Raw genomic sequence first — 25985 nt, forward strand, 5'->3', positions numbered from 1 at the left:
GTCAGCAGAGGAAGAAGGGGTGGTTTTCCAGGAGCCCAAATAGCAGTCCCACACCAAGACCACAGCACCCATGCAGAAAACAGCCCAAGCCATGCAGAAACACACAACACAGACACCAGCATGCTGGGTGGGCAGTTTCACACTACCTAGATGACGGACTGAGCTCCTGGTCTCCTTGACGAAGCTGGAGTTGGACAAGTTTGTCCTCCGGGAGATGAGGACAGGGATGCGGGTGATGGGGGGGCGGTAGCTGGGCACATTGGGGAGGTGCTCCACCAGGTTGTGGGAGGCAAGCCTGGGGGTCACTTGGCCAGGCGACTGGTCCTGGACTAGGTGATTCAGCTCCATGTCCCGGCCTGGTTTAGCCATAATGCTGAGGCCAGGGGGTCTTAGGCAGAGGCAGGACCCTGGGGACTGCAATGAGGAGCAAAGAGTTGGGAGAGGCAGAGGAAGTGGGGCTCTTCCCCACCGGTGTCAACACAGACCAGCCCAGTGCCCACCGGTAGTCACAGGAGTGCACCCAGAGTCTGAAGCACCACTCTTGTCCCTGGAGGGCAACACCAGTAGTGTGGCTGGTCCACCCACAGCTCTGAGAGACAGCCCCGAGCACCACCCAGTTCTGGCACTTTCTCTCCTTAACCAACCATCATAGCATTTCCTACTTTACAATCAAAGAACCTAGAACTCCTCAGGCTCTTAGGCTAACACTCAAACATTCTTAATCTGGTAGGATTTTCCATCCTAAAGAAACCCTGGAGCTCAATTAATTTCACTTCCAGCCAGACACAATAACTTTTCCTAGGTTCCTGGTTCCCCAAATAGGCTGCATATTGGAATTGCCTAGGGAGGCCTGGCAATGCCTGATGCCCAGGCCCACCCCCAGAGATTCTGATTTAATGGTCTGAGGTGAGGACTGGCACCAGGATTAAAGTTACAAATGATTGCAATCACAGTCATGAGAACCACGACTCAAGGCCACTGCCTCTCAAACACAAATGTGCAGAGAAACCTCCAGGGATCTTCTGCTTCAGCTGGGTGGTGTGGGGCCTGGATTCTGCATTCTGAAGCAGCTCCCAGGTGACACCAAAGCTGCTGGTTTGAGAGCCACACTTTCAAGTGGCGGCAGACTGAAGGCCATGCCTCAGTGTTTCTCAAAGTGTGATTCCCAGGCTACCTGCTTCCAAATGACCTGGGGAAGGGAGTGGAACCAGCCCCATGGAACCCTAGTTTGCACCCCCTGATCCTGGTCTTGCTCATCTTTATGGGGTGCAGACTTAGTAGGTTTCCAGTAGATTTGGGTTAAAGTTAACAGAGGATGTTTTTCAAAGACCAGGTGGGAAGCAGACTCAGGACACCTGGGTTAAGACAGCTGGGTCCGACCCATCTCCAATGCTGGTTGCCTAGGAAACAGGCTCATGAACCCAATTATGGTCTCTTCCTTCAGGGCCAGGGATGCATGGTCACCCCCACTCTGCCCAACAACCCAGTGAGGTTACTGTTACTGTTACTGTTACTGCCCCCTCTTCTTGACTTGGAAGCCACTGTTAAGAGAGGTCACAGACTGGCTCCAGGTCACACAGAAAGGAAGGGGGGGAGCCAGGAGTGACATGAAGGTCTGTGTCCTTGCTGCCCACACAGAGCCTCAGTTTTCTCATCTATAAAATGGTCTGTGTGCCTCCCAGGGTGTCTGGAGCACTACTAGTGCCTTGAGGATTGTGGAGGTTTGCAAGGCCTGGGTTCAGTGTCCAGCTGGCTTCACTCCCCTAGACTCTGGCCTGTCGTCCCTGAAGTTCTCAGGATTAGGGGTCAGAGTGACAAATGACCAAACTTGTACCAAAGATCTCAGCAGTAAGGAAAAACTCAAAAGACACAGGGTCTAGGACATGCTTTTAGCAAGCTCTGGTCCCAATCTTCATTCAGGTATGATACATTTGAGCCAAATTCTCACTGGTCTGTAGCCTAGAGAGTTGTGGACCCAGTGAAGAGGTTGGTAGGAGGGATTAGCTAGGAGTAGGGTTTCCCTAGGCCTCCTGGGGTCCTGGGGTTTCCCAGGTGGTGCAGTGGAAAGGAACCCGTCTGTCAATGCAGGAGACGCAAGAAACGTGGGTTCGATCCCTGGGTCGGGAAGATTCCCCAGTAGGAAATGGCAACCTGCTCCAGTATTCCTGGCTGGAGAATCCCATGGACAGAAGAGCCTGGTGAGCTACAGTCCATGGGATTGCAGAGTCACACAGGACTGAGTGAGTGAGCATACCCACACCTGGAGTCCTGGTGGGGTAGGAGTGGGGGGAAGGTAGGGGGCAGGGCCTCAAGGCAATTCCCTTGGGCCCTTGAAATACATCATCAGACTCTGATTATGTGGTCCTAAGATGCAGAAAATGGGTTTTGCCTGAGGATGGGATGAGTTGGGGAGGGGAAGAAATTGAGAGGCAGAGGGGGAGGGCTTGCCCCTGTGCCCCGGCTGCCCCCAGCCTCAAAGAAGCCTGGACATTCTTATGCAACCCCACCCCCACTGCACACCTACCTCCTGAGCTGTCAGCCAAGGCCTCTTCTTGCAGCTCCTGTGAAAGATAAAGCGGAAACCGAAGTGGTAACCATCCAACCATACCTGCCCTGGTCCAGCCCAGCCAGTGTCAGGGGATCTGCCCTCAGGCATCTTCATGGGCCCAAGTCTACTCCTTATCCTGCCCACTGGTCACACCTTCAGCCCACCTTCTGGAGCATCCAGTGCACACAGGAGCCCCAGGCCCCAACACCTGGGCCTGTCACATATCATGAGGGGAAATTCTCAGGCAACCCTGTGTGTGTGGAGACAAAGCAACTAAAGCAGCCCCCACGGCACTCTCCGCCTGGCACCACATTTCACAGCCTACAGCCGTGTACAAAACTCTGGAAAGAGGTTTTTAGCCCCATTTTACAGAGGTGACCACTGAGGCCCAGGGTAAGGTCTTACCTAGGGTCACATAGCCACATGAGGACTGGAGTCTAGGACCGCTGCTGCCCACTCATGGCCATGTCGCCAAGGCCCTTCTTGATGCCATCTGATCCCTGACACAAGCAGGGCCTTACAGCAACTACCATCCCACTCTTCTCTATTCAGTGGGCATCTCATCAGCTGAACAAAGTGGACAAGGCCCCAGCCCCTTCCACTGACTTAGGCCCAGGAATCCAAGGTAGCCGGGGAACGAGGCCTGGCGCTGCTCCATACCTGGTGTGAGGTGCTCTGGTCCTGGGCTCCGCCTACTTCACCCTGGGCCTGGGGTCCGCCCACTTCACTCTGGTCCTGGGCTCCGCCTACTTCGCCCTGGGCCTGGGGTCCGCCCACTTCACTCTGGTCCTGGGTTTCACTTTCTTCACTCAGGGCCTGGGCTCCGCCCACTTCGCCCTGGGCCTGGGCTCCACCCACTTCACTCTGGTCCTGGGCTCCGCCTACTTCGCTCTGGGCCTGGGCTCCGCCCACTTCACTCTGGTCCTGGGTTTCACTTTCTTCACTCTGGTCCTCCTCGCTCTGTGGCACCAGATAACTATCCAGCAGGACACTGTGACTGCGAGGGGGCAGGAGGCAAGGTCTGGGGTTAGGGATATTAAATGTTTTCCCAGTTGTGCTGAGTGCCAGGCTCTGTGAGGAGCTGGGGCACAAAGATGCCTAAGGATCGGTCCTCGGCCTCCTGAAGCTCCCAGCACCGGGCAGGCGGCAGATACCACGTCCTATTAACAATCTCACAGTCTGCGTCATGTGCTGGAGCAAGCAGCTGTGAAGGGCACAGCCACAATTCTGCTAGGAAGGAGGGCTTCCCAGAGGAGGTGGCCTGTGGGTTGGAAATAGGTGGGGAATGGTGTCCAGGAAACAAGAACAGCATGTGCAAAGAAAATGCTGGAGCACGGTGTTGAAGAAACATCCTCTCCAGCAGGGGAGACTAATGGGCACTGTATGGTGTTCAAAACCTATGCCCAGCATTTCCCCTCTTGGAGTCTCCAGACAACCTTAAAGATGGAGGCAGAGAAGGAGGTATGAGAAAAGTGAGGCCCAGGGAGGTCAATTGGCCTGACCAAAACCACACAGCATATTGTCCCACATCACACAAGACTGAGACACACGCCCTGATTTCTTTGCATGCCATGAGATCAGAGCCACACTGCAACTGCTGAAGGTTTCAGGGGCCCCTGGCCCAGGCAAAGGCATACATGAGTGAAAGGGGCCAGGGTTAGACTATAGGGAGCAGAGGAGAATATGGCAAATCAGAGAACACCTGCCCATCTGAATCAGCAACCCCATTCTGCTTGGAATGGGTGCCCTGCGGCCAGATCTGCTGATTTTCAAGAAAAGACTGAACTACATACACATTTGAATGTGGAATCTCCCCATCTTTAGAGGCTGATAATTAATCCAAACTAATATCTATATTAAAATCTGTATGACCTATATTGACATCTATATTAATGTGTCAATATCTCAAAGAGCCTGTCTCCAGGCTAAATTGGGCCCTGAGATGCCTGTGTGCAATCTCTGGATTAAAATGATGACTTGGGACCGAGGGCTAATGTGATTTTTGTGGTTAGAATTAGATCCGGCCTCCTAGCAACCTCAACCCACACCATGGACCATTGTCACTGAGGGGCTCACGGAGGATGTTCTTTAGCGTCTGCTGCCCAGAAAACCTGAATCCCCCATCCTCTACCCAAAGGGGCAAGTCTCAGACTCTGAGGTGGGTGAGGAGATGGGGCCCAGTTGATTTGGAGACAGCAGCCTGGGAGAAGGAATCAGCCAGCAATCATATTATCACAGCAGTTCCCAAGGGCTGAGTGCCAGGCACAGGGCCAAGTACTTGTCCCACCAAATCCTCACCCAAATGACCCTAAGAGCCCAGCTGCGATTGATCCCATTTGAGCTTAGTAATTGGAGGCTCAGAGAGGTCAGATGGCCTGGCCAAGGTCACATACCCTGTACCAGGTGAACCTGGATAAAAGATGTGTTTATCTGACCCCAGTGCCAAGTCCTTAATACTCCACTGCCAGCCTCTGAGTGTCTGCACAGCCCCAGGTGATGTGGATGAGTGACGTGAGTGTCTGGAGGATTCAAGCACCCAACTCATTTTCTTTCTCTTCATTGTATACATATTTCCATTGTGAGGAGCCTTGAGTTGTCAGATTCTATCCTGCCCAGGAAGAAACAGATTTTCTTAAAGAAAAGGGCATATTATGACTTTCACAGGGCTTAGCACTTCAGCCTACATGGGTCCCTTCCTCCATAAATATATTTTTAAAATTCTATTTTGTGACTGCATTTATATGAAGATTAACATGTTAATATTATATTTAAAATATTCTCTTCCATCTTAAAGTTCATTTGTTGGGTCTGCTTTTCAATGGCACCCCACTCCAGTACTCTTGCCTGGAAAATCCTATGGATGGAGGAGCCTGGTAGGCTGCAATCCACGGGGTCGCTAAGAGTCGGATACGACTGAGTGACTTCACTTTCACTTTTCACTTTCATGCATTGGAGAAGGAAATGGCAACCCACTCCAGTGTTCTTGCCTGGAGAATCCCAGGGACGGGGGAGCCTGGTGGGCTGCTTTCTATGGGGTCGCACAGAGTCGGATACGACTGAAGTGACTTAGTAGTTGCATGCTAAGTCGCTTCAGTCGTGTCTGTGCTTTCTGACCCTATGGACTGTAGCCCGCCAGGCTCCCCTGTCCTTGGGATTCTCCAGGCAAGAATATTGGAGTGGGTTGGTATGCCTTCCTCCAGGGGATCTTCCCACCTCAAGGATCAAAGCTGTATTTCTTATATCTCCTACACTGGCAGGCGGGTTCTTTACCACTAGCACCACTTGGGAAGCCCATGTTCTTGGAGGGCTTCTAAAAGTATTACAGAAACCATGCCCTCAAGCCTAACTGAGAATAAGGCCCTGCCTGGAAGGGGTGGATGGGCTGGTGCTGCAAGAAGCTGACTTGACTCTCCTTCCCTGAAACAGATGCAGTGGCCTCCTCGGTTCTCAGAGCACGAAGGCCCAGGAAATGAACTTCCCACAGTCCCAGTCAGAGACTTGCTGGGGTCTTGCTCATTCTAGAATCAGGCCTGGAAAGCAAGTCCCTGGGAAGCCTCCATTTGCTTATCAGTCAAATGGGTAGGCGGAGAAGGCAATGGCACCCCACTCCAGTACTCTTGCCTGGAAAATCCCATGGACGGAGGAGCCTGGTAGGCTGCAGTCCATGGGGTCGCTAAGAGTTGGACACAACTGAGCGACTTCTTTCACTTTTCACTTTCATGCATTGGAGAAGGAAATGGCAACCCACTCCAGTGTTCTTGCCTGGAGAATCCCAGGGATGGGGGAGCCTGGTGGGCTGCGGTCTATGGGGTCACACAGAGTCGGACACGACTGAAGCGACTTAGCAGCAGCAGCAGCAAATGGATAGGACTTGTGCAGCCTCTACCATACAGCCTGGCCTTTTTTTTTGTTTTTTGGCCACACTGCATGGCATGTGGGATCTTAGTTCCCTGACCAGGGATCAGAGCCATAACCCTGCATTGGAAGCACAGAGTCCTAACCACTGGATTGCCAGGGAAGTCCCAGCCTGGCTTATTTGAGTGAGGTCAGAAGTGCCAGTAAGAAGCTAAGAGAAAAGTCAAAAAATCTCCCCCTGTCCAGAGTCATCTGGATTCTCCATCTCTAAACACAGGTAAGTTGAACCGTTCCTTGTCTGCAGTACCAGATGTCTGCTTAAGACCCCAGCCTGACCTGGGATACAATCCCAGCTCTGCACTCGCTGCCAGGGCACCCTGGATGTGTGGGCTGCTGTCTCTGGGCCTCAGTTCTCTCATCTGTGAAATGGGATTAGCAGTAGGAGCCCTGGCACAGCAAGTGGCAGGGAACACAAGTGCTCATCAAATATGTGACAGCTGTTACTAAGACTGTTCCTGTCATAGTTATTATTAATCCCAGAGGAGGAGGCGATCTATGAATCACCCACGGAGATGAAAGAACATTTTACACAAACAACTCCAGCTATGGAGACACCATAACAGGCCCTACGGTGGCCCTGTCAGCCTCACCAGGGACTGTTTGGGGACCCATGTACACAAAAATCTTATCGCCCCTGGTTGGGAGTGTTCCCAGTGCCTGCCAAGGCCCCCTCCTGACCTGCCCAGAAGCAGCAGGCCATGAGCTTCTGGAAAGCTCCCAAATTCCTGGGATTTGCAAGCAGAGGCTCAGACAGACCGGCTGAGGCGGGGAACACAGAGATCCTGGCTCTCTGAGTTAAAGATGTGGGAAGTAGCAGCTATAGCCTCTGGCAAGAGTTTACCAGCCCATTGCTCCTCCCTCAAGTCACAAAGCAGGCCGTGTCCCCAGCTCAAGGACCTCACTGTAGACTCTTTGCCCAGCATCCCTCAACCCCGAAAGAATGGAGGGGAGCCCTTAGGGAGAATCAGGCACCTACTTGGGTCTTGCTGTCTTTGCCAACAGGGATGCCCATGATGCAGGAGCTCAGCTGGGGGCAATGACATTCATCCCAAGCCCTCGGTCAGTGCGTGCCAGTGGAGAATTGGGGAGCCCTGGCCCAGCCCCGAGTCTGCAAGGCGAACTCCAGAGCTAGTGTGACTTGAGTGGTGGATGAGCCTCCAATCCTTCCTGCTTCTAATCAGATTGAGGGGATGTGCGCGGAACTCTGCAGAAACGCCCCCAGGGAGACCAGGTGGGGACCAAAAGGCTGTGGTTGCTAGGAAAAGCCGAGCTGTTGCCAGCAGAGATCAGGTCGCTAGGCGACCATCTGCCCGTTACCAGGGCCTGCACGTCATCAGTAATCCCTGTGACTCCACAGAGCTGGCAAGAGCATCCTTCCCCAGGCAGCAACAGCCCAGCCGCCTGTCCCACGCCTGACAGCCTCTGGCATTGTGCCTGGGATCAGCCACTCTGTCATCACAAGACCCTTGTCCTTACTTGGGGCCCTAGGTCCCAAAGTTCCCTGAGTTTGAAGTTCTGGGCAAATATATGTGTGATCAGGTACGTGCCTGGCAGTGTTTGTAGGTAACTGTATGCGTGTGCTTGTGTATAGTGTGGATACATGCAGGTGAGTGCACCTGTGCCTGTGTTACTTGTGCATGTCTGCAGGCTGTGTGTGGGTATAAGTGCCCTGACAACACATAAGTGTGCACATAACCCAGCACGTCTGTGTCTGTGTGCAGGTGTGTATGCACAGTGCAGATATGTGTGGAGTGCCCATGTGTATTAGGCAGAGAACATATGTGTAGTTAGTATGTGTGCCTGGTTGCATTGGCTCCCTGGCCTTCCAGTGGTGTTTAGTTCAAGAGCCATGGCATATAAAGGGATTTGTAGGCCTGTGTGTTGGGCATGTGTGTGTTCTGGCAGAACAGCTCAGAGCTCTGCACTATACCCAGAGGCAAGAGGAAAGAAGAGAGCAGATAGGGCTGTACTAATGAAGACCCAGGCAGCACCTAAGGTCTTCACCTAAGGGAGTGAGAGCATCCTGGCTCTGGAGGGGCCTAGAGGGCAGAATTAGGACCAGGTTACAGAAGCCAAAAGGAAGCACTCTTAGTTTTGGCAGAAGAAATAATTTTCTAAGTCAGAGGTATGTGTGGATGGAATCGATAGCCTTTGAGAGGTTGTGAGCACCCCATTATTGGAGGCAAGCAAGTAGTTATGTGGCCTCCTGCTAAGGATGGAAAGATTATATGTGAACTGGGCAAGCGTGGACTCAAAGCAGATGAGACTAAGCAGGCTTCTAGCTCCCAAATCCTATGTGGTCTCATGATTTAACTGTTTCCTGACTGAGACTAAAAGTGACCCTTAGTAGAGATGAGAAGTTTGGTGGTTTTTGATGGACCGCATACTCCACACCAGGTCCTACTGCATCTGTTCCCAGCCGGCCCTCTGGCCACTCAGCAGGGGCTATTATCCCCACTGCCAGACCTCCCATTTTACAGATACAGAGGCAGAAGATCTATGCCCACCTGCTGCTCACCCAGGTCACTCTGCTGAGAGAAGCAAAGCTTGGGCTCCTAACTTTCATGGTGCTATCTTGCCTTAGGCCATGGCCAAAGGGACAGGGAGGCAAGGTGTGGGCCAAGGGGTACCACAGAGGGCAGAATGACAGGGACAGGGAACAATGCCAGGGGGGCGAATCAAGGAGAAAGACTAAATCACCCGGTCTGATCAGGGGAGAGATTAAATCACCCAGCCACCTCGATGCTCCTCCTGCTTCAGTCTCTGCACAGTGCAGCTGCCGGCCTGTGTCACTCCCCTGCTCACAAACCTTCCATGGCTCCCTATTGCTCCCAGGAAGTCAAGTTCAAGGCCTTCACAATCCGGCTCCTCTGAAGGATCATCTCCCCCCACTTCAGGTTACACTGTCACTCTTCCTGGGCTGCGCAGGCTGCTCCTGAGGCCGCAGTTCACTTTCGCTTCCTTGAAACACTTTCCAACTGGGCCTCCAGGTCCCACACTGTTCTCATCTCCCTCTCCTCCTCCTTGGTCCTTTCCGGTTCCTCCTGAACTCTGATCTGGCCTTTGGGTCTCCCCTTCATCCATACGCACTCCCTGGGCACCACCTCTAGCCCCACTTTCAATTCCATCTACCAGACCAGACATCTGCCTTTACATCTCCGGTCCAGCCTCTTACCCTCTAACCCCACTCAGGCATCCAGCCGTCTGCACATCACCTCCACATGCATCCATCTCGCCATCTGCCCTTCTGTCTGGCTCGCATGGTTCAGGATCCTCTCCCCAAAACCCCCTTCTTGTGGAGGTGCATTCTACATTTGTTTGCCCGTACAGGGGTGGGTGGGGTGGGGGTGGTTGTTGAGTGTTGGGTATTGTGAATCCCAAGGTCATTATGAGCCCAGTGGAGGTCTCCCAGCAGCCCCCTAGCCTCTCTGATCAGTGCTCAGCGGTACAGCACACAGCACAGAACAAAGGGAGGAGCTCCCGTGAGCAGCAGAAAGCGTTCCCACCCCAAAAGCCATGGCAGCCCCTCCCTGGGTCATCCCTAAGCCAGGCGCACAAGTGTCTTACTCCTGCTCCTCCTCTTCGTCTTCCTCCTCCTCTCTGCCTTCCACCTCCTCTTTCCCTCTGCCTTCTTCTTCCTCTTTCTCTCCATCTTCTTCTTCCTCTTTTTCTCTGCCTTCTTCCTCCTCTTTCTCTCTGCCTTCTTCCTCCTCTTTCTCTCTGCCTTCTTCTTCCTCTTTCTCTCTGCCTTTCTCTTCTTCCTCCTCTCCGTCTTCCTTCTCCTCCTCATCTTCTTTCTCCTCTTGAATCCGAGGCAGCTCCCTGAGTTGAGGTCAGAGGCAAGAGGTGAGGTCATTTTTAGGTGCACCCCAAGTCCCCTTCTTGCCCCAGTTCTCAGTAGGATGTCCTATAACCACAAGACTGCGCCTGGGGAGCCCTGGCCTCTCTCTAGCAATGAAGGCTCCCTCCCCGCATCAGGGGCCTGTCCTGGCCCCCAACCGCCCTGGTGCCAACCCTAGGTCACTCCTCACTCCCTGGTCCTCAGTTTCCCCATCTTTGCAATGTAGGTCATGGACCTGTGGACCTGAGGCCTCCTGACTTGAGCAGCTAAGACTCCACAGGAACTGAGCTGAGAAGCTCCTGTCCTTGCGGAGGGTGGCCTGGCCATCACTACCATGGTTACACACTCCCTTCCTTGATGACCCTGCAACTCCCTTCTGGCAATGTACCCTGCAGATACACATGCACGCACATTCAGGGACATGTAACAAGAGTGTCTGTGGCAGAATTATTTAAAATAATAAAAACGGCCATCAATAGTGGACAAGTTAAGTACATTCTGGCATACCCATACAATGAAATTCTATGCAGTTGTTGAAAAAAATGAGTATGATCTCCATGTTCTCAATGCGGAAAGATCTCAAGGTACATTGTTGAATGAATGTAGTAAGGTCGATGGATGTGATATGCTCTTTTATGCAAAAAATGAAGGGAATCCATGATCACATATGCTCAGATAGGCCCTGGAAAGTTACAGAAGAACCTTGGCAGCTGTTGTGCCCATGGGGAGAAAGATGTGTATCTGGTGGGAGGGAGAGGGAGGAGAAGGTAGGCTTAGTCCCAGCTCTGCCCTTTTGTACCCATAGGGATTCTGTACCATATGCCTGTTATCTTCACAGACAATCTTTTTTTCAGGGCCTTCTCTGGATCCCACCTGGGCGTCTGCTCCACCACCTCGCCCTTCTGTTCATCAGCTGGAGCTGCCTCTGAGGTCTGCAGGCTGGCGCTGGTGCTGCCCTCCTGGTGTTCGTCCTCCTCCCAGTGAGGGTCAACCTCTTCTAGGATGAGATGCGACTCCTCTTGCTCTCCAGGGAGGATGCTGACTACAGGGGACACAGGGTATGGGGGAGAGTGGGCCTGGGCCTCTGAGTCCCAGGGACCACACAGGGAGCCTTGGTCATCACCAGCCATGCACCAGTTCTCAGCCAAGCAGCGGAAACAGCAGTTATCACTGGGACCACTGACAACCAGGCCAGTGCTAAAGTGATGGGCTGAAGCCCACAATAATTAACCCTGTCTCCTTCCATTAGTTCCCCCTCTCTTTTTTCTTTTGAGACAAGGCTTCTCTGGTGGCTCAGATGGTAAAGAATCTGCCTGCAATGCAGGAGACCCAGGTTCGATCCTTGGGTCAGGAAGATCTCACCTGGAGAAGGCAAGGGCAACCCACTCCAGTATTCTTGCCTGGAGAATCCTATGGAATGAGGAGCCTAGCGGGCTATAGTCCATGGGGTCACAAAGAGTCGGACACGACTGAGCAACTGACACTGTCACTTTTCAATTATAGTTAGTCTTTGTTTCTCAGCAGGGCCTCCTTCCTGGAGGTCTGTACAGAAATGATGCTTCCAAACACAGAATTGCAGGTGATACCATGAGACCTATGCTCAAAGTCCGCCCTGCCATATCCAGGTGCAAATGGCCTGGAATGTCCTGAGGGCTAGAGAGAGAGCTTGTTCACTGCCTGTTCTCCAGATGCCACCCCTGCCGACAGCACACTTCATGCCCATAATCTCAGAACCTGCCTCTGGGAGTCTAGAAAGATTTTCTCTTGAACTGGAGGCTCCACCTCCAAGAGAACTTGACTTTCTCATGGACGTGGTCTCACTTTCAACATTTCTCCGTGGACTCTGGTCCCTGGCAGAGAAAGTGGGGCTGTGAGAGTGGCAGAAGTGGGTGCAGGGGAAGTTCATCAGGAGCTTGAGCCCACCCCCAGACAGGAGAAAGGGGAGAAAGGTGAAGATTACCTGGGAGCAGGTGGTCCCCAAAAGCTCCAGGGCTCTTGGTGGGCCTGAAGCCAGGTGTGAATTACTAATGGTGACTTTCAGTGGAAGCTGGCCTCAAGTCTTCTCCTTTGACTCTGGGAGTTATTGTTCATAGTGCAGGATAGTAACAACAATAGCACCAGCTACACTTATTGAGCATTTACTATGTGCCAGGCCCCGTACTCGGAGAAGGCAATGGAACTCCACTCCAGTACTCTTGCCTGGAAAATCCCATGGATGGAGGAGCCTGGTGGACTGCAGCCCATGGGGTCACTAGGAATCGGACATGACTGAGCGACTTCACTTTCACTTTTCACTTTCATGCATTGGAGAAGGAAATGGCAACCCACTCCAGTGTTCTTGCCTGGAGAATCCCAGGGATGGGGGAGCCTGGTGGGCTGCCGTCTATGGGGTCGCACGGAGTTGGACACGACTGAAGCGACTTAGCAGCAGCAGTAGCAGCAGCAGGCCCTGTACCTACATGGATTAACTCAATTAGTCCTCACATCAACCTTTTGAAGTGGGAATAACTATTATCCCCATTTTATATTCCCTCTTTTATGTTTTATTCCCCATTTTACAGATGAGCAAACTGAGATGCAGATTAAGGCTTTCTTTTATAGAGTGTTTCCCTCACGCCAGGCTCAGGGGCAGTCTGCCCTCCAAGAGTTCTCACTCCCCACTCCTGCCTCCTGTCTTCCAGGTACAGATGTTATCCTGCCTCACAGAGGAGGTGCCCACCACATCCTGGACTACAGTCTTATCTCCCCTATCCCTCTAAGCACCCTGGATGCTGACCAGGGAGGATCCTCCCACTGTGGCCCTGAACCCAGTGGTGGGACATACAGGTCATGGGTGCTTGCTGTTGTATGTCGTCACCCAGCATTGGTGTGGGGTCTTCGTTCGGACCATGCCTTGAGGGTGCAAGTTCCTGCTTGACACCCAGGGGCCACCCATGGGACAGAATATCCCCTGACCCGTGAGCTCATGAGCTTTCGCAGCAACCCTGCAGGGTAAGAACAATCCTCTCCCCATTTTATAGACCAGAGAGGCTGAGTGGCTTGTCCAAGGCCACACAGGATGCCAGAGGCAGGGCCAGGTCCCCTGACTCACTTCCCAGGTGCTATCCTAGGTGACAAGCATGCCCCAGAAGCACCTGCCCGGCACTGGCAGCCACCCCATGACAGGCGTTGGATGCCATCCTTGCTCACATCCTTGCTTTCCCTCTCGTTAACCCTCTCTCTTTAGGTACTAATCAGGGCTAATTAGGCATTTTACAAGCATTTCCTCCTTTCATCTCTGCACCAGGCCTGTCCTCATTTTATAGCCAAAGAAGAGGATGGTGCCTGAGATCACCAGTCAGAAAGGGCAGGCAGGGGGTACGGATCCTGGGGCGGGCCCTCCTGTCCCTGGAGCTGTAAGGTGGGACCCTCTCCGTAGGCATCTGACTCTCAGCTCTTCTGGCTTTTCCAGGGTTCGTCCAGGCACCCAGGTCACAGATGGGGCCACGAAGTGCTATGGATGCTCAAACTCACATGGAAACTGCTGCTTCATCCGGGGCTTAAACTTCACCCTGGAGTGCCTCAGGGCACACCCCTTCCCATGCAGTATCCTCCCAGCCTAGGGCGGTCTTCAGGGCAGCCACATGGGGTCCTGACTCCAGCAGCACAGGTCGATAGCCCCAAACAGGGAGGGAGCTATTTCTTCTAAGACCACCCGACAGGGAGCCCAGGGGCATGGACTCTAGGCCAAGGCTCCCACCCGGTCCCTGGGTTGCTGGCAAAGCCCTGGCCTGGACTTAAAACCCCCATCCTCCCTGGCACGCCTGGGTCATGACACCCGCTCTCTCTGTCTCTCGCCAGCCCAGACCAGCATCTTCTGGCCCCTGAAGCACTAACTCCTCACTAACTGGGTATTTCTCAAAGTGTGGTCCTCTGCACTACACCGCCGTCAGAATCATCTGAGCAAGTGGGTGCTGCTTGAAAGTGCAGATTATCAGGCTCCCACACTCTTTAAATTGGAAGGTCTGGGCATGGGACATTCTTCATAGCCACCCGCAGATGTCACCTGAAGTTCAAGAACCCCTGCTTCAGTGGCCTCCTCTGCCTCCGATGCTTCCTTAGCCTCAGAGTAATCTCTGCGAAGTCACTGCCCTGCTCAACCACCTCCAACGGCTCCCCGTCACCTACAGCCTAGTCCCCTGACATCAGGCCCCGACTTTTCTAGTTTTACTTTCTACATCAAGGACTCTGGGCTCCAGATTAGCTGAAGTGCCCAGCCTTCTCCCTGTACACTCTCACCGCCAGGCATATGTTCACCCTGTTCCCTCTACCAGCTTGCCCTCCCCTCGTTGCCAGTCTGAGACCTCGGGGGTCTCAAAACTCAAAGGCCTATGTAGCTGGGGAGATGAGACTGGAAGGTGCCACCTGCTCTCAGGCGGCAGCTGCCACTCAGACTGTCCCCAACGCACAGTGTGGGACCATGACAGCCCGATATTCCCAGTTGTCAAGAGAAGCCAGGTTTTTCTGTGCCAAGCCACCTGATTTTTCAATGTTGACAACTAATGCCAATGTTTAAAATCCTCCTTGCCCCAAACAAAGACATCTTGTGGGTCAGCTGGGACCCAGGGCAACTGGCTCAGGACCCCTGGCTGACTCCTTCCAACAGCCCCAATATGCGGGCCATATTAATTCACCCAAGTCTCAAGCCTAAGTACTCCCTTTAGCCTTACCCGGAGCAGTAACATCATGCAATCACAAGTTTGATGTACTACCATATGCTTTTTAATGTCAGTTAAAGCATGTGATGTCATCCACTAGTGGTCCCCAAATTTTGGAGGGGGAGAACATGGCCAAGCCTAAGGAGATCCTCTTTTGGGAAAAACTGTCCCGTGGGGGCGCTGAGTGCGTCAGGCACCCTCCTGAGAACTGCGTGGGTGTCCTTTGAAAGCCATGCCTGTGGGCGTCCCTGCAGCCTTCTGGTGGGAGGTCCTCCCTCTGTCCAGCCTAAACCCTACAGGCTGCCGGGCTGGCCTTCCCCTTGCTCGGGTGGAAAAGGGCAGCCTTAGTCTCTGAGAGGCAGTTCTGGGACTGGCTCCCCGTCACCCTGCCTGGGATTGGTCACGGGGGTGGGCAGCAGGGGGTTCAAGGAGGGTGGGGAGTTCAATGGCCACCTCATTCCCCTCCCCAGCAGGTCTTCTCTTCAGGGCACCCTTCTTTCCTTCCATCCATCTGTCCATGTGTCCATCTGCGCTCTCCCAGGCTCCCTTCCCTTTTGTTTCAGAGGCTTCCAGCTGCCACCACCCCTGAAACAAAGGAGAAGACAGAGGAGTGGGTGGCGGGGTGGACAGGCAGAGGGAGTGAATGAGCAAAAGGATGGGGGGATCTGGGAGACCGGGCAGGGGAGGGGTCACCCTTATCTGAACAGCGTTCACCCCAAGAAACTATATCCCAGTCCTAACCCCTGTTACCTGTGAGTGGGACCTTATTGGGAAATGAGTTTTTGCAGGTATCACTAGTTAAAGATCTCAGGGTGAAGTGATGCTGGATTTAGAATGGGAGGGACCTAAACCCAATGACACCTCCTTATAGAAGACATGAGAAGGAGGTTTGGCGGACACAGAAAAGGCAGAGCTTGGAGGGCAGCTAAACGCCAAGGGGCATCAAGGATGGCCAGCAGCCACTGGAGCCAGGAGAGAGGTGCGGCACGGTGCCCACCTCAGAGCCCCAGAGCCAACCCTACCAACACTTCAATTTTAGACTTCCAGCTTCCTGAACTGAGAGAGAAACATTTCTGCCGTTTGAGGGTATCCATTTCTGGTCTTTGTTATGGCAGCCCTAGGAAACTGACACACCCTAGTTTCATTCATGACCCACATGCTCCAGGCACACAGCTAGGTCCTGCCTGCAGGTGGCTTTCAGAGGATCAGGAAGCAGGTTCAGAGGGTGGGTGGGGGGTGAGGGTCCACCCTCAGATCTCTCACTGGCCCCTGGGGGTGGAGGGGATGGGTCTCTGTTCCAGGGAAGGGCTTCCGGTCCTCTAACCTTGGCCTGGCTGAGCAGCTGCTGCTGGGCCCAAGGGACTCTAGTCACTGCTCCCTGACAACTGCTCTGTGACCTTGGGCACATCTCTGCCCTTCTGCCCACCCCAATGGCCGTGGGCAGCCCTGCTCTGCACCCTTTAGCGTGGCCGTGAGCTCAAGACTGAGTGAACCCTGCTCTGAGCCTTCCCTTCACGACACTACCATGATTATACAAACCCCATAGCCTCCTATGCCTGAGCTCCACAATCAGCCAGTCTGCGCGTGCCGCCCTGTGTCGGAGTGACCACGTGCGCTAAGTCGCTTCAGTCATGTCCAACTCTGACCCCATAGACTGCAGCCCGCCAGCTCCTCTGTCCCTGAGATTCTCCAGGCAAGAATACTGGAGTGGGTCATAAAGGCCACCATAGTAGGGCTGGAGCAGGCAGCTCTGGGACACCCAGGGCCCACATTCTGAGGGCCTGTGTCCAGGGTGAAAGAGGGCCACTGCCCTTGACCTGAACTCTGCTCCGCTCACCTCCAGCTCTCATCACAGGCCTGGCACAGAGCAGCCCTCCATGAGCATTTATGAACAAATGAATGGATGTGTGGGTGCCCCATATCCCACATGCCTTTCCAGAGGCCATGACATGAAGGAAGAGCAGATTTTGGATCTCAGCCCTCCCCTCTGGGCCCCAGTCCTCCTGCAGGGCTGAGATAAAAAGCAACACATACTCCCCACAGGCGAGGGGATGCCCTCCCAGCTCAAGGTGTCCAGTACCCCCATAGAAAGCCCATCTCTCTCCTTTCACCCCATAACCAGGGACTCTGCTGAGCCAAACCCACTAGCCCAGGGGACCATGGGACACTCTCTCCAGGGCTTCCTTGCAGGAAGGGAGGCTCATCAGACCTGATCTCAGAATTATTTTTTCTGGATAGAAGCTGGCAGGCAGGCCAAGTTCCTGAATATGTGCCCATCCCCTCGGCTCCCTGGTCCCCAGGAGGGGGTCTCCAACCACCATCTGATTCTGGGCCAGGCTCTGGCTACCTGGCCAGGCTGACCTGAAGTGTGGCCTGCAGAGCATGGGCTCTCCCAGGTCCAGGTCTGGAGACTGGCTACCCCAGCCATCCCCATGTCCTTGCCTGGCCCATACACACTCAGACCAAACAACCCCCACAGAGACGCACACAAGGACCCACTAAGGTGTCACTTACTGGTCTGCAAGTCACATGTCACTGGGGCATCAGACTCCTGTATGGGGGGAGAAATGGGGAAACAGTTTCTGTGGGCTCCTCACTGGCCTTCCTGCTTCAGTCAGCACTCCTGGCACACCAGGAGTAAGAGGGTCTCCTCACAGCACCCGAGACACTCCCTCCCCTCAGTGGCCCACTGCTCTAGTCATTCCCCTATCAGGCTCACTGCTTGCCTGGTCCCACCGCAGCTCCTTTGCCCAGGTGGGCACCTGCCTTAGTTGCCCTCTCTCTGGTTCTCTATGCATGAAAACCCTCTCCCATCCTCCCCTGAGGGTTCTCTCAAAGCTCCATCTGCACGCAGGCCTCTCCCCGCCAGCCCATCCTCAGAGACCCCCACTCAGTCAGTGCATCTTCACCCACTAATCATTCCTGCTGCTGGACACCCCCCTTCCCTCCTCTTGGGGAGCTCTAAAGCTGTTCCTTCCTCTGCCGCCCACAGAGGGTGTGTGAACATGGAGCCTGAGGGGTCAGCCGTCAGGGAAGCAGTCCTGAAGCTTCCTGTCCACCTTCCACTACAGGGGGACTACCACCCAGGCCTCCCATTCCAGGTGCTTCTATGAAAATGTTCAATTGTGTCCAAGGGAGAAAGGCCAGGCAGCAGGTTCTTGGAGAGGGCAAGGTAGGGTGCCCTGCTCCCCGCTCATACCCATGTGGGAGCTCTAGATCGTCAGAAATGCGCACAGGGCCCGGTGGCTTCCCACAAGCCCCACTTCTTCCTAGAACATTCCGGGCCTCACTTGTCTCTGGGCCTTTGCGCATACTGACCTTCTGCCTAAAGGACCCTTCCTACACCACCTCCTTCATTTTCACCCACCCTTTTCTTACTCCTCCTTCAGGTCTCAGCTTGCAGGCCACCTCTACTAGGAAGTCCTCCTTGATGCTCCTGGGAGGCTCCTCCTCTGCATCCCACATCCTCTCTGCTCCCCCCATGGAAGCACCTCCCCAGTGACTGTGACCAGCGGGCAGGCAGTCACTGTGGTTACAGTGACCAGAGAGTGTGTGTGTGTGTGTGTGTGGAATGGACATGAGCCATGCAGACAGGCAGGCTAGGGGGGGCTGAGTTCCGGTTGCAGGCTCCCATCTTCCGTCTGTGCCATCCCCGACCAGGGACCATCTCACCCTTGTCTGAGCTCCCAGGACCCTCCCACCACCACGACCCAGGACCCCTATTCCCCCAGACAGCACCCACCTTCTCCCCACCCTTCCCACGGATCACTGGCTGTGGCAGGGCCATCTCCAGCCTGTGCAGGATCCATGCCATCAACCTGCAAGTGGGAGAGAGAGAAGGGGCCATGTCCAGGCAGGAGAACTCATAGGAAGACTGAGGCTAGAGTCAGACCCCTCCCCAAGGCAGGTAGCAACCTGCCAGAAGATGAACCAGAGCCCAAGTGCCCAGGCCTGAACACCACTGGCCCATCCCTGGCCTCCCCAGGTGAGCCTCTGGTGACTGTTCAGACCCCAGCAAGTAACTCAGTCCCCTGCTACCCTCCACCCCACCCCTAAGATTCATTTCCAGCCCCTCACTCACTGCCAGGGTGGGAGCACTTAGCAGTACCTATCTTGATTTTATTTTTTTGGCCACATGGCATGAGGGATCTTAATTTCCCAACCAGAGATTGAACCCATGTCCCCTGCACTGGAAGAGTGGAGTCCTAACTACTGGACCACCAGGGAAATAGACATCCTGATTTTAAATGCGTGTATCCTTTGAGCCAACAACTCCATTTCCTCTGATTCGCTTGCACATGAATGCAATGATGCCTGTACAAGTATATTACCTGTTCCAAGAGTGGAAACCCAACTAAACGTCCACTGAATGGTTAAATAAAAGCTGGTACATGGGTATAATGAAGTAGTATGCAGCCGCTGAAAGAATGGAACTGACCTTTATGTGTAAAAACCACCTCTAAGATATATTTTTAGGTTAAAAAAAAGTGAGATGAACTGGAATCTACTGCTAGAGTCTAGCGTATCTAGAGTTTGCTGCTGCCGGGTATGTACGTTTGCAGGAGAAATGTTCTCCAAGCTCCTCTGCATCTCAGAATTGTGCAGAAGCAGGAGAAGCTGCAGATGTGATGGCCCAGGGAGGGGGCGCTGCAAACCCGCTGGAATTTTCTCCCAGGTGCATGTGTTACTTTTCTAATTTAAAAGACTTGTTTTGGGGGGGGGCAGGGGGGTGGTGGGTGGGTGGGTGCAGTACTGGGCTGGGGCCAGGCACTGAGTCTGCTGCCTGTGGGAGCAGAGGTGTTTGAGGGGCTCACCTGGCAGAGTCCTGCGGGGGCGGCAGGGAGGAGGCTTGAATAGTGGGCTGGGGCTCTGGGGTTGGTTCCTCCTCAGGCTCCGGGGGGCCAGGAGCCGGCAGGGAGGGGCTCTCCTGGGCCTGCGGCATGGGCTTGATCTCCAGGGCGGGTCCTGGGGGCTCTAAGTAACAGAGAGGGAGGGGGTAAGGATGACATGGCGGGGCTCCATGCAACCCCTAAGGGCATGGGATCCAGATTCGAGGTGCTAATGTGACTGAATGGGGAGCCCTTCGGGACCATGCTAACTACCCCCATCCTCAGACAGACATGGAGCTGAGGTGCAGGGCCTTGTCCAGGCCTTGACGAGGCTGTCCCCGGCTTCCCAGCCTTGACTAGGGAAGGGGTTTCAGGGTTCCCACAACAGCCAGTTCCCTGCAAGCTGAACCACTCCCCAAGCACCCTTGGAGCCCCATTTGTACCCCCAGCCCAGTCTGTGACTATCCCAGGCAGCCACTCCCCAGGTCCCTTCCCTGTACCTGGACCCAAGGCAGCATCTGTAGGCTCATCGCTCCAGCCCTGGGTCAAAACAGGAAATGACATTACGGAGGAAGAGGTCAGGTGCGCTCAGGCCCTGGCCAGCCCCGCCCACTCTTCCCCTCCACCCGTATCCCCTCTTGCAGCCACTCCTCCCCACTAAGGACCCTCCAGGGAGGAGAGCACCCGTCCCCCACCAAGTGTCCCAGGGGTGAGGAGCACTTGCTGGAGTAGGTGGGCCCTTCCTGGGTAGTCAGCTGCCTGCTCTCCCTTTTCTTCAACTCACCTCAGAGATTTTCGGGGGCTGAGGCAGCATTTTCTCCAGATTCTGCTCGAACCACCGGAGGAGCCAGGGCCCAGGCCTGCAGAGGAGCCAGCGGTCAGCTGAGCAAACTCAAGTGATCAGCCCTTCCCCGGCTCCTGTTCTGCACAGTGGGGACCTGGGACTGCATACTCTTAAAGGGCTTCCAGTGGTAGGGGACTTCCGCCACACTGAAATTCTGACCCAAGGCTGGACAAGGCTCTGGAGCCACAGGCCCAGCCTTGGCCTCCTGGGCAGCAGATGAGAGTTAGGGCTGCTTGCGGACATGAATGCAGCATGGGGGTGAGGGGGTGCTCCCTGTGACTGGCACAGAGAAGTGTGGCTTCATGGGTATGTGAACAGTGTGGTCACACAGGGCCCCATACTTAGAAAGGCTCATGTCTGGTTTAATGCTCTATTGTCACCATCTTAATCCTGTATTTTCATTTTGCAGTGGGCCCCACTAATTACATAGCTGGCTCTGGGATAAACACTGGGTCCCCAGATCCATCTATTCCAGGCAGCCCCACTCTCTTCAGGGAAGCTCCATGCTCCCAGGGGAACCCATCTCCCAGGTGTGGCCCAAAAGAAAGCTGGCAAGTCCTCTGGGTGCCTTTACTGGTCTCACTAGTCTCCAGAGTAACCCTGGGGACCCATGACCTAGGCAGCCTCCAGGGGACAAAAGAAATAGAGAGCAAGCAGGAGCAATGAATCAATGAATGAATGGTATGTGTGACTGTATATTCATTCATTCATCTCTCCTGTGCTCAGTCACCTTTGTACGGCAGGCACTGTGCTGGTCACTAGGGGTTTGGCAGTGACCTAGACAAACACGCCTGAGTTAAGGACCCGACAGTCTAACAAGGCACAGGCAGGTGGAGCTCAGTGAGGCCCCTCCCAGGAGTAGGACATGGGCTCCTCCATTTGCCACAGTCACCACCCAGCCTGCCACCCTCTCAGTCAGTTCTGAGAAGTCAGAGCAACTGATGCAAGAGTGTCAGTCGCTCAGTAGTGTCCAACTCTTGGTGACCCCATGGACTGTAGCCCACCAGGCTGGTCTCCAGGCAAGAATACCGGAGTGGGTTAGCTTTCCCGTCTCCAGGGGATCTTCCCAACCAAGGAATAGAACCCAAGTCTGCATTGCAGGCAGATTCTTCACTGTCTGAGCCACCAGGGAAACACCCTGAGAAGTCAGAAGCTGTGGCCAGCTGTGAAGCCAACTGGGCACCCTAGTGTCCCCCATGGTGGTCCAGACCCTGCCTCTGGGCACCCACCTCCATGTGGCACCCACCTACACAAGGCCCACCCCTAAGCAGCTCACCCATGCCTTGGCCCCTATCCGAGGATCTCCCAGTAATGAATACAAAAAACTATGAGCAGCACAGGGCCCATCATCCCCATACTGTGGATGACAAAAGTGAGGTCCAGAAAAGACAAGAGGCATGTCCAAGGTCACACATAGAGGTAGTGGTGGACCCTGGGCTCTGGGCATGCTGAGCCCACCACACACACTACAGATGGGGCTCGGGGACAGGGACTCACCCGGGGTCTTCAGCCCTGGAGGGTTCACTGGGTTCATCTGCAAAAGAAAAGAAGCCTGTCAGCAGCAAGAGGCCTGCCCAGAGCCCCCGGTCAACCCAACTCAAACCCAGGTTTGAACCAGGCCTGAGACAGATGAGCTCTGGCCCCATGGACTCTTCCTCCAGAGCTGGGCCCAACCCAGCAGCCCCTCAGTGCTCAGTTGCTCAGTCATGTCTGATTCTTTGCGACCCCATGGACTGTAGCCCTCCAGGCTCCTCTGTCCATGGGATTGTCCAGGCAAGAATACTGGAGTGGGTTACCATTTCCTTCTTCAGGGGATCTTCCCAACCCAGGGATTGAACCTGCATTTCCTGCATTGGCAGGCGGACTCCTTACCACTGAGCCACTAGGGAAGTCCTAGCTGCCTCTAAAGCCACCACTATAATGCCATCCGGCCTCCTGTCCTTACCTGAGCCCCCAATGCCACACTGCCCAAGGATCTGTGCTCCTGCCTGCTGAGAAAGACAGACAGACAGACGTGGGCAAAGGATACAGGTGCGCTGACCTCCCTCCCGCCCCTTATCCCCTGACCCACTGCAGCTCCCAACCCCAGCAGTACCTGATCTGGACTCTCCAGGCCTGCAGCAATGTTCTGGGAGGGCCTGCTGCTGTGGGCGGGCTGCGGGACAACCTTCTCCACACCCTTCCTGAGCCAGGTCAGCACCCAGCCTCTGGGACCGCTGAAGGACAGAGAGACTGGCCTGCCCTCAATGCCCCCAACCCCTCCCTGGTCAGCATGGCAGTCCACAGCATCCTAAAGAACTTGGTTTGAACCTCAAGCCTCTATCTCCCACTGTGATTCTTCAGACACATCAACTCCCTTCAAGAGCCTCGTGTTTGTCTCTGGAAAATGGGGGACTCCAATGCTTAGCGAGGCCAGGCCTGCCCCATGCCATTTGAAGCCCACCCCGCTGAGATACTCAGTAAAACATCAGCCAATTATCCTGTGTCCAGTTAGCCTGGCTCCAGGGGGCCCCTCCTGCACTTGGCTTGTGACTTGTGTTCTGGAAGGGTTGAGGGTTTCCTGTGGGGTGTTGTGACAGAAGCTTGTGAGCCTAGACAGAATCACAGACTCACCATCTGAAGCCAACCGCCCCCCTCCCCCCCACCACAGACATGCTCACTGGGGCAACCACCCAGGGTCTAAAATGTGACCTTTTGGGGAGATTTCATGGGAAAGTCTGGATTTCTGTCTTCATGGGGAAAATCAGAAGCCCTGGCCACACCAAATCTGCATTTCACCTGAGCACTGAGAAATCTCTGGTCCCCAGCCCCCATTTCTCTTGTTCATATGGTCGATTTGGCCCCGGAGAACCCCCTCCTCTGCCCGAGGCTCCCCTCAGCCAATTCCTAAGGTCACCTGGGCCTTTGCTTGGGAATGACTGCAGACCAGAGAGCAGTGGCCATCCCCGCCCCCTCAGTGGCTCCCTAGCTTAGGTGGGGGGCTGGCCCTGAGGAGAGGGGAGGGTGCTGTAGTACCTGTGAGCTTCGGGAGCCACAGAGACCTGAGCCTGGAGGGATGTGGGCGGAGTAAGAGCAGTCTCCTGGGTTCCTGGAAAGAGTCCCTCTGACTTTAGGACTAGACCCTCTCAGAGGCCTGTTTCTACCTGCTGGGGAGGTCAAGTCAGAAGCAGAGGAGAGGGGAGGGGAGAACCCTGAGGGAGCTGGAAGCCTGCAGTCCCATCTCAGCTCAGCTAGAAAGTCCCCAGGAGTCTGCCCTTAGCTTCCTGAGCCTCAGTTTCTTCATCTGTGAAATGGGTCTGCCAGCCTCATGGGCTGCTGCAGGGCTCTAAGCGGAGGATACAGCCCTTCTCCCTCCCCTCCCTCCCCCCACCCACCGGCCAGGGCTTCCAGCACTCACCCTGAGGACCCAGAGTAGCCGCAGCCACTTCCTTCCCCACGCAGGGCTCCTCCGGTGGCTGGAGGGTTCAAACAGGGCCATGTGAGCCCCCAGTGATGCCAGCCCTGGTACAGGCGGAGCAGCCCTTGACCCACCCATGACCGAGCCCCAACAGGAACAAACAGCGCTATTCCCACAGTGGTCTCTGAAATCCTAGGGCCTCACCTCCCACCTGGGACAAAGTGTCTCCCAGGTCTACCACCTCGCCCAGAAAGCTGCCCCACTCAAGTGTGCAAACACTTACATTTGCATATAGACCCAGACACAGATATTTGTTTGTACACATGTACGTGTATATGCCCAGTCACATAAACGTACACACACACATATATAGGCGTATACAAATATACTTGTGGTTTTGCACTGACACACAAATATGTACTCATAAACACATTATTTCAGGTCTATTAACACACAAATACACACAGAGATGTGCATACATGCACAGGTGCACAAAATATGTACATAAATCTAGAGCTGTCCCAGGTGTGGACCAGGAACCAGTGGCAGTCTGCAAACTGTTACTGGTCCACAATGTTTAAGAGGTTTGCAGCAGATTGTATATCAACACACTGCTTCCTTTAAGGAGAAAGTCATACTGCAAAACAATACCAGCTGAACTAAGCAGTGTGCTTAATATATAATAGGTTTATCTCTGGCAAACTCCTGGTCTCCTCCTGGACTGGCAACAAATGGTTCAGCGCCTCTGGTTACTTTGATTAGTTCTGTTTTAGACTCTAGAGGTTAGAAAACAATGGCCAGTGGGCCAAATCCAGCCTAGTGATTGCTTTTGCAAATAAAGTTTTATTGGAACACAGCCACCATGTTCATTCATTTATATATTGTCCATGGCTGTTCTCACACTACAGTGGCAGAATTGAGTAATTAACAGAGATAGCGTGACCTACAAAGCATACAATGTTTACTATCTGGCTGATTACAGAACCAGATACCCCTGCCCCCCACGTTTCACTTTGGCCCCAACTTTCTCTGTCGTGGAAGCTGGGTGGGGGCAACTGATCCAAGCTGGGGATTCTCTGAGCAGCAAGGCCAGGGTGACCTTCCTGGCCCTTCAGTTCTTACCAGGGACACTTCCTCTAGTTCAGTCTCCTCAGGGGCTGTTTCAGGCTTCGGCTCCAACTCTGGCTCTGGTTCTGTCCCCTCCTCCTCTTGCTTGGTCTTCTGAGGGGTCCCTGGGGGCTGAGGCAGCACCCTCTGGACCCAGCCCAGCATCCTGACACCTGTAGGGGACAAAAGTCCTTCGGTATCCCCTGAGAGCTCATGGTTGCTCCCACCTTTAATGGACTGCTTTTGTGAGTTACATATTTCCCTTTTTGCTCACCATCTTTAAAACACATTTTTGCAATTATAGTTCCAGATATTTTCCTTATAGAAACATTCAAGCCCACACACATATGTGTAAAGAGATGGGTCATGACTGTGTTAGAGAAAAAGATGAAAAATATCCACATATCCATCCGTGTGTTGTTTAGTCACTTAGGTCGTGTCTGACTCTTTTGTGAGCCCATGAACTGTAACCACCAGGCTCCTCTGTCCACAGGATTTTCCAGGAAAGAATACTGGAGTGGGTAGCCATTTCCTTCTCCAGGGCATCTTCCCAACCCAGGGATTGAACCCGTGTCTCCTGCATTGCAGGCAGATTCTTTACTGCTGAGCCACCAGGGAAGCCTGTAGGAGGCTGGTTATTGGGAAGTACCTAATTGTTCATCTGTAAGCAGAGCACAGACTAAATAAATATCCAATAATGGAATATTATGGAGCCATTGATTTTAAATAGATTTATTTGAACTAACATGGAAAGACCTACATGCTCCGGACTCCAGTCATGAGCAAATCGAGTAAATGCTCTATGCC

At 54.0% G+C, this 25985-nt stretch overlaps 1 protein-coding gene across 2 annotated transcripts in view; it reads right to left on the reverse strand.

Annotated features, from left to right (window-relative positions):
- CNGB1 (cyclic nucleotide gated channel subunit beta 1) overlaps positions 1 to 25985 on the reverse strand; it is a 69876-nt gene that overhangs the window by 42130 nt on the left and 1761 nt on the right. The window contains exons 2-16 of one of the 2 annotated variants that reach the window (XM_045163408.1): positions 25194 to 25351; positions 24072 to 24129; positions 23690 to 23762; positions 22770 to 22890; positions 22620 to 22665; positions 22172 to 22208; positions 20615 to 20690; positions 20331 to 20370; positions 19816 to 19975; positions 18744 to 18819; positions 17516 to 17552; positions 11178 to 11346; positions 10031 to 10285; positions 3209 to 3545; positions 2525 to 2561 (exon numbers count right to left, since the gene is read on the reverse strand). In XM_045163408.1, the coding sequence (XP_045019343.1) occupies positions 2525 to 2561; positions 3209 to 3545; positions 10031 to 10285; positions 11178 to 11346; positions 17516 to 17552; positions 18744 to 18819; positions 19816 to 19975; positions 20331 to 20370; positions 20615 to 20690; positions 22172 to 22208; positions 22620 to 22665; positions 22770 to 22890; positions 23690 to 23762; positions 24072 to 24129; positions 25194 to 25343 (1672 nt within the window). In that variant the 5' untranslated portion in view covers positions 25344 to 25351. Of the gene's footprint in view, positions 1 to 2524; positions 2562 to 3208; positions 3546 to 10030; positions 10286 to 11177; positions 11347 to 15076; positions 15587 to 17515; positions 17553 to 18743; positions 18820 to 19815; positions 19976 to 20330; positions 20371 to 20614; positions 20691 to 22171; positions 22209 to 22619; positions 22666 to 22769; positions 22891 to 23689; positions 23763 to 24071; positions 24130 to 25193; positions 25352 to 25985 lie in introns of those variants that run through there. The other variant, XM_025268744.3, reaches the window with a different exon arrangement.

This window comes from Bubalus bubalis, chromosome 18, assembly GCF_019923935.1.
Source record: "Bubalus bubalis isolate 160015118507 breed Murrah chromosome 18, NDDB_SH_1, whole genome shotgun sequence".
In the NCBI taxonomy this organism is placed as follows: domain Eukaryota; kingdom Metazoa; phylum Chordata; class Mammalia; order Artiodactyla; family Bovidae; genus Bubalus; species Bubalus bubalis.